This window comes from Elaeis guineensis, chromosome 7 (genome assembly GCF_000442705.2).
Source record: "Elaeis guineensis isolate ETL-2024a chromosome 7, EG11, whole genome shotgun sequence".
In the NCBI taxonomy this organism is placed as follows: domain Eukaryota; kingdom Viridiplantae; phylum Streptophyta; class Magnoliopsida; order Arecales; family Arecaceae; genus Elaeis; species Elaeis guineensis.
In genome coordinates, this window is record NC_025999.2 from 11,356,352 (window position 1) to 11,368,759 (window position 12,408).

Below are 12,408 nucleotides of genomic sequence, written 5' to 3' on the forward strand. Positions count from 1 at the left end.
AACAGAATAACATGTACCTCCCAGAATTATTTAGGTCAATACCCCCTAAAGTAAGATTTACTTCACCACCTCTTTGTGGTAGTGCACTCTGCAATATAACCAAACATCCCTAAGTGATTTCTCCCATACTCATTCAAATTGAGAGAATGAAGTTTCTGAAAACATGGTTTAGAAAACATGAAATTGTCGAAGATTGGACAAACCATGAAATAATAAATATGAAAATACAAAATAAGAAATTATTAATTTCTTGTGGTAATTTCAAGTACTCTCAGTGGATCCAGAATAAACAATGTACACCAGATTGCTAGCAAAGTATATAAATTTATACAGCACAGCTGGTACCAAATTTGGTTTCATGGTTACAGCAGAAGAGGAAGGAGCCAGACCAAAAGCAAATTCGGAACAAGGGTACAAAAAGTTTTGGACATGAAGGTCATAGTTCCAGATAAAAACATGAAATATACCATAGTTTTAGGAATGATATAGTCCTAAAAGACTAATATGTAACATGGCATCAACAAAACAAATTTACAACAAACTTTGGCTTTCTTGTTTGAAATTGTAACATAACTTATGTTAGAAAGGATTTTAAGTTACACTAATCTAGACCTATAGAGTTATCTGAATACAGTTTCATGGTCGTACTTAACTGATATGTCATAAATTTACTCATAGCCTCCTCCCACATCTACCAAATCAAAGAAAGAAGACAAGAAATAAAATTAATAAATGGGGAGCAGATATAAGGTGAGTGCTACCTCAACTCAGGCTCGAACTTAGAGAATCCGTGTTAGACATGCATCAGTGACTCAAATAAGTTTCAAGCAATTAGTGAAGTGTTTGACTCATCCAATAATGAAAAAAAAATTACTTCAATGTTTTTATTTCATCAATGTTTATTGAAGAGATGTTAATACTTAAATTTTTAGGAAGCTCGGCCCTTGGAAACAGATTTTGTACTAGTAAAGAAGACCCCTGGGCAATGTATATGATAATATTGGTCAACCCCAAGGATTTAGATCCCAACGGAATGTCCTGCAAGACATCGGGATGAGATACCATCCTATGTGTCAGGATAGGACTGTCCCACTAGCATCCCAGCATCCTGATCAAGATGCCTTGAACATCCTTTGTCTCAAGTGTTAGGATGAGATGAGACGGCGGCGCGTCCTGTTTTATGAAAAAATCGGAACAGCCCTATCCCACAGGGTTTAAAACTTTGGTCAACCCTCAACAATAAACAACTTGAGATGCTAAGATGTATCCAACACAAATTAATATCATCAATTCTTTTTGCTCATACTGCAGCATCTAGACCATGAGTAGTGCTTTTCATTGTTTGGACAAATTGACAATGATTACTTTACAGAGGATCACAATTCAGCCATCAACAATTACTTGTGCAAACCCTAATCAGATACTTGTATTAAAGTAGTCCAATCAAATTGTTCCATAAATATGAAATACTAGTATACAATACTAACAGGATCATTTTTGAAGAAAACCAAAGATGTGCGCGTAAGAATGAACCAACGCTTCTTCCATGATTTCCAACCAATTCCTGCAAAGTAGCAATATAAGCATACCATACAAATAAAAAAACAAAGGGAAGGGAAGGAAAGCAAAGAATTAAGTAAAAAACACGATCAAAAATATGCCAAGTAATGAATGACAATAATATGAAAGCAGCTTAAATGGAAGTCAGAGGAGAAGCATTTTTGGATGCAGAGAAGAGAGAGCACTCAAACAAATTTTAAGGGATAAAAAGAGCACATACAAAGTGTTGGTATAAGTCGATATTAAATGCCATAAAGTAATAGATAGCAACTCTATGGTGGACATATGTATATCTTTTTAAGTGATTTTTTGGTTGTGTACCCAAAAAAACATAAGTGGATTTCCCAAATAATAAATAGCAACTCCAACTGAAGCTAAACCAACTTACTCTAAATCTAGCGTCACAGAAATCAAAGTTTTGATTACCAACACCAAAAGTTATATCCATCAAGCCTGGTCTCTAGTTTAATGCTCAAACCCTATCTTCATGTTCATAGGCAAATCATTCAATGGCTCCCTAGGAATTTTGAGAAAATTGATTTATGCAAAGTGTAATTATGTAAGGATTCTTCAAAGTAGCGAGCTATGTAAGAATTCTTAGATATTAGAATGATCTGACACTTGAAACACACTGCAACACCCAAGACCATGTAACATAAGAAGTGAGTTTTGCACACACACAAAGAAAGAGAGAGAGAGAGAGAGAGAGCCCTTTTTAGCACTCAAAAATCTTCGGTCAATGAAGTTTGTACTTTACATGGAACTGTAGTAAGGTCTCTGATATTTGATCAAGCAGCTACATAAAAGTGACATGATCATACACACTATTAGCTGATTTAAGCATTTCAACACAACAAAAATTGGTTCATGACCTATGCAAATTAAATGGCATCTAAATGTTTTTCTGCAAGTATTTTCAAGGAATGAGATCCTCTCAAGATAACAATCCATTGAAAAGAAACATTTCAGATGTACACTTTGTGGGGATGCCTACATCTTGTCTTCTTTCAGAGGCTAGTTTCAAAAATATTTATCCCTTCAAGCACTACTTCAAGCATTGCCTACATGTCATATGCCATCATAACACAAAAAAAAAAAAAAGCATCACATGTTTCATCTCTTCTCAACATTTAAAAAAGGAGGAAAAAATCCAGGAAAGAGGAGCCCTATCTTCAACTTGATTTAGACATTTATTTTGAATATTTCTGAAAGAAGCATTTTAGGTTCCCAACATTCACATTACACTAACTGCTCCTAGTTCGTGTCCTAAGAATTTCAAGATAAGTTTTTTTTTTTTTTTTTCATTTTTGTTTACCCTTTTTTTAAATTTTTCTCATACAGCCGATATTTAAACCAATATAATTGCAAGCACACTTTAGAACGTCCCCTCAGGAAAGACTTTTTTAATTGTAATATCCCTCAGGAAAGACTTCTGTCTCCATGTCAGAACTTATGCAGACATTTTTCATAAAAGAAATATTAAAGCATCTTCCTACAAAAATTATATCTTGAAGTGTCTACCAACTTTTACTGTTATATCTTGTGATGCAAGCACAGCACTCCTGAAAAATATCACACATCCCCAAAAAAGACTATCATTTTCCTATCTTTCCAGATATTCTTCAGCTGCAACAGTATTCATCTTATTTTCAGGGTAAACAAAGTAGGCAGATGACTTTAAGGCTTATATTGATGGAAACATGTTCGATAAAACAGCACAAATATGATAGAAAGTAAAAGAAGCATATGCATGTACACATCCACAAATCATGCATAAAAAGCATAAAAACTACAACAGGGAGAAATATACAAGAAGTGGAGAAAATCGAACCTTTAGATGATATGAAGAGCGGTCCACTCTTAAACACCTGTGAAGGAAGTTTGGAAGTTAGATAAAAAAAAAACATATACATAAATAATTCAGCCTGTTTCAGTAAGGAGTTTTCTTTAAAAAGGGTGGTGCGGTATTAAACACATTGTATTTTAGCTTATTCAAGAAAATCCACCTTACTTTATAACTTTTCATAAATTTATGTTTACCAAACCTCAACAAAGTGAAACATTGACTAGGAAGTTGCAAGTTTTTTTTTTTTCTAAGATAAAACTTTTTTAATGGTCTTGCCAGGTGGATAATTACATGCATGCTTGGATAACTAGCAAAGAACCACTGATGCACAAAATAATTATGCAATCAGCATGGAAAGGGACACTATTAAATAATATTGTACATGCTGGTTAGGCTTGGTAAGAGTAGAGATTAGAAAGTTGGCAACAAGAAATCATTGATGAAAAGGCAATAGGTTAAAGAGACAATTAGCATGCACTTAGCACATCTCATGTATGGATTATATAGTTAAATGGTCAACATGATCTTTTCTCCTTTTTATGAGAAGACAAGGTGAAGCATTTTGACAAGTTGGAAAATCAATTTAATACTGATCCGAGGAGTGGCAAGTGAGCATGTAGAGGTTGGAGACAGAGCCAACCCTACACAAAAGAGGATCGTGCAATTAGTAATCTGATATGCAATAGGATCCTTATCATCCATTTATGTGATTACAAACTCCTAATACAGCTGATATGCATGCTACAACCCCACCAATAAATGAAAGGATGATTCAGCAAACAGGTAAACTCCATACATAAGATACATTCCTCAAATTTACAGCAGATCAAACACATAGAATTCTCAACAAAGTCAGATATGATAAGACAGTATGAAACATTCAGGACCTTTCTCCCTTGATAAGCAGTAGGATTTTTCCTCCCAGGAGTCAGAAAAGGAAAGCCATTCACTGGTGATATCTGAGATGTACGGTTAGCATTAATCTATGATGGGCAAATATAGACCAACTTTTAGTCCAAAATTGAAAACATGTTGACATCCAAATGACAAAGTAACAGTGTTAATTATATGCTGGATAACCCAGCTGTCCCAGCATGCATTTTGGCATCAAGGCATAGCTAACATAGTTGTGCCATGAGAATATTAAATATTGTATGTCCGATGGCTTATATGTCCTTAGCTTTAATATATAATAACCATAGACATAAGATATATATATATATGAAAATAGGGCAAATGAATTTTGCAACAGTAGGGACAGGGGGTTGGGATACATGGCGGTCGTAGAATACATCTTGGGGAAGGGACCTAGTGTAATTGCACAGAGTACAGGGTGGAATTTAGATCCAAGCAAATTGGGTGCTGCTCTAATAGGCTCAACAACCTGGCCTGATTTTGGACAGAATCGTTAGACATGGCACAGGTGTCAAGATTTCAAGTGTCTAGAAGAGTCTGACACATGACCTGACATGCATGAGTCTTATATATTTAAGTGAAACAATGTAACAATATATGCATATAATAAATAATGAGCTAGACCCATCCTCCTTAAGTTCATAAAATTTGATAAAGGGGTTGCTAATTGTTATATTAGGCTTGACAAATACAGAATTGCCAAAAGTAGACATGTAAAAACAAATTGCATTGTGAATTGATGATATGAACCATGAAGTATGCCATGATATGTCCTAAGTGTCCAAGTGTTGGACACATCAGAAAGCCAAAAATTGTACTATCTTGGTAAGATTGTTGATAGGCCTAGGCAGGGTTTTCAAATGATCAAGCCAAGTCAAGCCTAAAACTTGAGGCCCTTTAGAAATTCAGACTAGGCCCAAGTTGGCGAAAAAGTATCAAGGCCCAACCAAACCAATCCTACATTATATACACATATATAGTATATCAATTGTTACCTAAAAAAATATATAATATCTATTACATTTAAAAATCAAGATCATCTATTTTTTTTATCTAAAATATTAGAACCCTCAATTATCCAAACCCATCTCCATCCACCAAACTTCCTCACATCCAACTCTTTCTCTCCTCCCACCTCCAACACACACAAAAAGAACCATATGTACACTGCATCCTATCTCCTCCCTTTCTCAATCTCTCCCACTCATCCATGACAAACAAGATCACCTTAAGGGTGCCGAGGCACGCCACCTGATGTGGTGTATTATGGCTCTCCTCTTCTCTCTACTCCCCATCTACCGTACTCCCCATCTACCGCACATGAAATGAGTGCCACTGACCAGATTTTGTCCTCTCTCTCTCTCTCTCTCTCTCTCTCTCTCTCTCTCACACACACACACACACACACATGCACACATGGCTCTCATGCCAAACCAGAATTATTCCATGGCAGCTCCATGTTCCACTCTCCCCCAATCCATGCTCTAGAGCATGATGATCAGGCTAAGTCAACCTCAAGCCTCGCGTATAGCAGCCAAGCTAGACTCAACTTGAATCAAGGGTCAAGGTCAGGCCACGGAAGGCTTAAACCAGCCCGATGGTCCTTGATGCTAAGCTTAGGCCTAAACTGAATCCAATCTATTCCTCATTGAATGCTCAAGGCTTGAAGAAATTAAAGAGACTAATAGATTCACACCCATCCTGGCATGTTCGAAGAGTCAATAAATAGGGCTAGAGGTGGGCTCGGGCTGGCCCCAAGCCCACCAGCCCTGGCTGATTTTGGGTCGGGCTAGGGCTAGGGCTAGGGCTAGGCCCAAGATAACTCGAATTGGGTTTGGGCATAAAAGGAAGGCCCGTAGACATTTCGACCTGGGTTGGGCAGATATTTGACCAGACCAGGCCCGAAAATTCAGTGCAAAAGTTAGGCCCGGCTCTCCCACGATTGCACATCTAGTCATTTCATCCTCCTTCAATAGCTGCCCCTCGATCTCATCGATCCCCATTTTCCACCACTGTTGCAACTCAGAACCCAGGTTTTCAATGTAGAGGGGCAGGTTGCCATAGTCAAGATCATGAAGGCCGTGGTCGTTGGGCTCAGTCAGCTCCATCAGCTTCGAAGCAGGGCCAACAACAGAGGACTCAAAGATGTTCAGGGGGGTCTCTAGCAAGGAGGGAACAGGCCGTTGTCACTAGGGAAAGGGATATTCTAGAAGCGGTAGGGAGGACTCCAGCATTTGTGGAAGTTATTAGGAAAGCCCAACAATGTATGGGCAGTGATTCCAAACAGCATACACCGGCAGCATTAGGGAGGATCCCATTCTCTTTCTTTTTCCTTTTTTTTTTGTTTTCTTTGAATAGTTCAATTCATTTTGTTTCAGAGCAAGCGTTGGGGGTAAACAAGGAGAATGGGAGGCTTACTCAATTGGCCATTTTCGACCGTGATGCCTCCATGCTCCCCCTCGCCTTCATTCTCCTTGTCACCACTATCAAAGATGGCTACGAGAGCTGGCACCAACACCACTCCAACCGCATCAAGAACAACTACATTGCCAAAATCCTCTCCTCTGTTGCTGTAGTTTGAGTTCTCCAATTGCACGTTGACATGGAGATCGACAAAAATGGAGGAGGGGTGCCCATCATCCCAATTGGGTTCTGAGCTAGGTCAGAGCCTGGGCTCTGGTCAAGCTCTGGCATAGATTTTTAAAACCTTCAGGCCTAAGTAAGCCCAACCTGAAGCTCACAAAAAAAATTTCAAACTAGGCTCAAGTGAGGACATGGCCTGGCCCAGCTCAATTCCAACCTTGTCAACAAGCCAATCTAGCACAAGCAACCTAAAAACTTGGCCTAAAAAAATCGAGATCCCTAAAAACTTGGCCTAAAAAAACCAAGATCAAGTTCGTCAACGAGCACCAAGAATCAGTCCAAGCCTAAGAAGTTTGAGCCATGGTGATTCTAGGTTTAAAATTTTAAGAAATTTCAAGTTGGGCAGATTTTAAGCCCAAACACAAGGCTGCCCCAACCTGACAAATAGACAAACTTATGGTCACATTCCGACCAAGCCTTTTTGAGCTTGTTAGCATCAAAGCCTCAACTCTCCTTGATTTTTCAGCCCCAAGTCGAGTTTAGGCAGACCTTAACCTAGGTTCAGCCTCTGCTAAGTTTTTTACACATCCAGTCATATCCCCACAAGGTAGGTATATGGGAGAATTATGTAAACTTTCCCAGTTCTAGTCATGTAAAATATATATATATATATATATATATATATATATATATATATATATATATATATATATATATATATATATATATATATATATATATATTCACGATACAACATGCTTATTGACTACTTTTCAACAGAAGACAAAACTAGCAAACCCAATCACTTGAGTTTAACCTTTTGTTAAGGTGTATATACACAAAGAATATTGCTAAATTACCTTGAACAAATTTTGCGCTCAATCTGAAAGATGCAAAAGCATATAGGCCATAAAGATTGCAAATCAAACTATTCATTATGGTGCACTAAATTATATTGCCTTAAATTTAAGATCAGATGCTTTGTTAGTTATATATGCATCAAATGAACGCAAGATAGATGGTTCAGTTAGAACCAATAAGCCAGAATACAGAGTGGGGCTATGTCATAAAGTTTATATACACTAAAATATGTATGCATATAGAAGTTTCACGACACAAGCTCAACGATGTATTTTTATGCAAAGGGCAGCATCTAGATATCGGATTATGCAAAACAACAGCTTAATTGCTCAAGCAGGCAGTTAAATTTCTATGCAAGCAGAATAGTTTGAGAACTGCTTACTCAAACATTAGCAGATCATTCTTCTGCTATATTTTTCCATTGGCTTCAGGAATTGTTAAGTGGTTCTTTGACACTCTAAATTGCTTTAAAAAGATCTTGTTTATATGAATTGAATACTAAAAGTGTGCAATTTTAATCTGTTTGATATTGACTTACATGTAATACATAATATTCAAAATTTCAAATTGTTTTCCATCCATTACCTGGTGAACAATTATATTTCAACTATATCTAGTCTTGCTTACATCAAGATATTACATAAACTAAATAAGTTCCATATTAATAATAACAAAATAAGTTATGAGTTGTTGTAAATGAACTTCTGCTCTCTCTACACCTTATGCCACCCTGCCTCCATCACTTCCACAACCCCACTGACGAAGAAAGCCCTCAACCTCAAGCCGACAACCAAAAAAAGAAAAAAAAAAAGAAAAAAGAAAAAGATTATGGGTGAACATTGCAAAACTCTTTTGACCCCTCTCTATGTTCCGTACATTTTTTAACTTTTTTTATCTATCAATTTCTGGTTGATTTCTTTTTTCCTTTGTTAGATTCGTCTAGCTTTTAATTTTGTCATCTACCTTTTAGTCTATTTCTCATCTTGCAGTTATGTTTTTACATTGATCAATCTGATATCTTTTTACTCCTAAAATCCGCATCCATAAAGTCATATCATACTCTAAACGTATTCAATTTAATTTCATCACTTCAATTTTATATCTAGAACATCACGCGATCCTCATAGTTGACGAACATTTGTACTATTATGAGATTTTTCATGATTTGTCAGGCATTAGGAGAAACATTGAAAGAAAAAAATCCACAAGTGCAAGGCTGCAATATCTTCTAACATGACCTCCTCCTTCAATTGAATCTCAGCACCAAATTCAGGAGTTAGCAGTAGCATCACTTGCAACTTAATGTCTGCATGGAGTTTGTATTAGATTGTGCTTTGATTAAGCAATTCTTTTAAATGATTAGTGATCATGAAATCAAATATCAAACTGGTATCAGCTATGGGATAACTCGTACATGTCTACATGTACACTAGCAAGAATAACTTGTTAAGCCGGAACATATTGTTGGCCCTTTACCTAATAGCTTAAGTTTTTGGGATCAATTCGTCGGTTACATAGTACCAAATCTCAAATTTGGAGGTCATAAATTCGAATCACCTCCATACTAGATAACCTATTTAGTTATCCCTAGTTACCTTTTTTTTTTTTTGGCTCTGGTCTATCTTGATTCAATAATCTCTCCAAGTGCGTAGTCCGGGATGTAAGTGAGAAGTGTTAAGCCGAATATATATTATTAACCCTTTCCCTATTGGCTTAAGCTTTTCCAGTCAATTGATGGTTAGCATGACTATTGCATGTAAACCAGTATAATACCAAGTCATGATTTTGGCAAGTTCATTGTTGAACAAAAAACACCCTTGAACTATATTGCATCTTACTAGTATGGTACATGGTACGAAAATACACCCTTATCAACTTTGCATGCGATGGTTAGCAATTTCTAACTCATTGCTCTCCTTGCAGTCTAAAAAACATCTCCATGGATCTCTAGTTCCTCCATTACTTCTTCCTAATTTGTTATTCTATCATCTCAACCTTTTTTAAGTTTCCAACTTTTTACTAAATATATGAGTTAATTGAATGCATGATCTAGTTCTGGTCTAAAATACACCACAAAGATTTTACATTTTTCCTATAATTGTTTCTCCAATATCTACTAGCAAACTCTGCTTAGGGTGTCGCATCCACTTCAAAATCTTTGTGGAATCTCTTTTCCACCCCCAGTTCCTTCACACTTACTTGTCCTTAATACTTTCTAGACCTCTGCTTCCCTATTCTCTCAACCAAATCCTGTCCCATGCCTACTCCTACTTTGGGTTTTTAAATTTCAAAAATTTTAAAACCTTTCATTACCTTAATCTAATTTGTGCCTTTCTTAAATCTTCTCCTGCTCACATATTCAGATTTGGTTTACACAATAGTAGGTATATACTACCTAGTAATATTTTGTTACATGTACTTGCCAGTACCGGTAAAGAGCACAACACAAGTATTTAAACCCTTTCTGGTGATCCTCTCTAGTTTGCCTCTATCTACATAGTATTTACCTATTTGTACTTCAAAGTATCTATGCATTGTCTTGCTGATGAAGTGAATCAACCTAACTACTCTCTTCTTTCAAATTAATGTATCCCTGGTTGCTTCTTAAGTAGGTTTCGAATACTCTGAAGTAGAGAAGGCAAGTAATTAAAATTGGATAAATCAAGATTTCCTGGTTTTTTTTTTTTTTTCAAACGAAGCAAGACAATTTAGTGGAGTCTTTACTTAACGGTACATCACAATTGCACAGATGCAGACAAAACAGCATTGGTCCATCTGCAGCTTCGCACTTGCGTCCTATTCAATCTTATCAAAGAAGCATCCGACACTACTCGGACAATAATCTACAGACGGTCAGTTTAATAACTACATTACCAACTCCATGCTCTCCCATAATAAAAACAAGCAAGAAAAGTTCCCCCTTTTCTTGGAAAAGCAAGAAAAACTTATCAAGATTTTGTGTCACCTAGAAACAAAAACTGATTAACCAAAAGGCAGAATGCAAGGAGTGCCCCAGCAATTTCTTCTTCCTTAATTGGTAACCATTAAGCAAACATCCCACAGATCACATTTTTTAAAACCATTCACCACAAAAACAGATAAAACAGGGGAAGAAAACATATAGAGAACATAAACAGGAACAGAGCATACTGTGTTGGATGCTACGGCTCGACGGCGCTCGAACGGCGGCGCCGAGGCCGGAGCAGACGACATCTCGCCCCAATCCAAGCAAACAACACTGGAAGCATCAGATCAGAACCCCTACCATCCCGATCTCCACCAAATCTTCCGATGCCAGCAAGATATCAAACTAAAAACCAGACAAAGGAAAAAAATGTGGGAGCCAGACAATCAAAAAACCCCCCACCGCCCCCAACACCAGCACTCATCCACGGGACAGAGACAGATCGAGCCACCGCACGGCGATCTAGCGTGCGATTCCCGCGACGAAATGCCAATGATTTGGGGATTTCGGCGCTGCCGATAGGAGTATGTTAGGGTTTCCGCCCCCGGCTTGGGGGGAAAAAAGAAGGGAAAGCAAGGGGCCAGATTGAGACGGGATAACGATGAGGAAAGGAGACGCCCTTCTCCTCTTCTCTCTCTCTACCCGTCGTTGTAAATAGAGCAAGTAAGAATCTCTAGGCTTGCAAGCTTCTTCAAAAAGCTTGAGCCTTTTTGTGTCCGTGATAGAGAGAGAGAGTGGGGGGAGGGAGATTAGGTAGGTGGTGAAATGGTAAAAGGATTAATTAGAGAGGACTGTCATTGAATTGGGAGGTGGGTTCTTTAGGTTTTTTTTTTTTTCTTTTTACCTGCTACAATCGGTGGGGTGGGGATGGGGGTGACCGTAGAGGAGAAGGCAGTAACGCAGTGGAGTAGCGACCACCACCCCGCCCCTGAAAGGCTCCGTTTTGTTTTTGCTTTTCAAAATTAGAATATTCCCATACGGTGTGGCACCCGTTTGTTTTTGAACTTAAAAGCTGACGTGCCACCTCATAAGATGACTCCCGTATCTCTTTGTACGGTAGCGTTGTGGTTTTATGCCAGGAGTAGGAGTAGTTATGCATGCTGGAATAGCTATACCATGAGTTATTCCGATGTATGTTGGCTGCAATATACTTCATAACTTTTTTTTTGATGATTTTTTATCCAAAAAAGATAAAAACTAGATATTTATCTTCTTCTTCTAGTGGCCAGCTTAATGGTTCTCATCTTAAGCCATGAGGGCTCACGGATTTGAAACTTTTAAAGATATATTTAATTTGTAATTAAAATTAGAATCAGAATCGAAGTCGATTAAAATGAGAATTAAAATAATCTTGTACCATCGCTTTTGGTTTGTGATTAAAAATATAATTAAAATATATTTTAAATACTAGAAGAAAGTAAGCATTGAATTTTGTAAGGATTGTAGATTTCAATAAAAATTTTTCCAATCAAATAGTTAAAATAAAATTACTTACTTTCATTCTCATTCTAAAGTCCAATTTCCTTCTATCAAACATATCTTAAAACTTATTTTACTCTATTTCCCACCACACGCACCTCTCACTCGTAAAAATAATAAAGAATTTTACATACAACTCTAGTAAATGATAATTTTATATCTCGAACACAATTGTTTCTTAGAAGAATTATACTTGGTA

At 37.2% G+C, this 12,408-nt stretch overlaps 1 protein-coding gene across 2 annotated transcripts in view; it reads right to left on the bottom strand.

Annotated features, from left to right (window-relative positions):
* Positions 1-11,394, bottom strand: part of LOC105049125 (rho GTPase-activating protein 7) — a 45,199-nt gene extending 33,805 nt beyond the window's left edge. The window contains exons 1-5 of one of the 2 annotated variants that reach the window (XM_010928685.4): positions 10,916-11,202; positions 4,294-4,365; positions 3,392-3,428; positions 1,488-1,564; positions 18-88 (exon numbers count right to left, since the gene is read on the bottom strand). In XM_010928685.4, coding sequence (XP_010926987.1) covers positions 18-88; positions 1,488-1,564; positions 3,392-3,428; positions 4,294-4,365; positions 10,916-10,978 — 320 coding nt within the window. In that variant the 5' untranslated portion in view covers positions 10,979-11,202. Of the gene's footprint in view, positions 1-17; positions 89-1,487; positions 1,565-3,391; positions 3,429-4,293; positions 4,366-10,915 lie in introns of both variants that reach the window. The other variant, XM_010928686.4, reaches the window with a different exon arrangement.
* Positions 11,395-12,408: the final 1,014 nt, after the last annotated feature.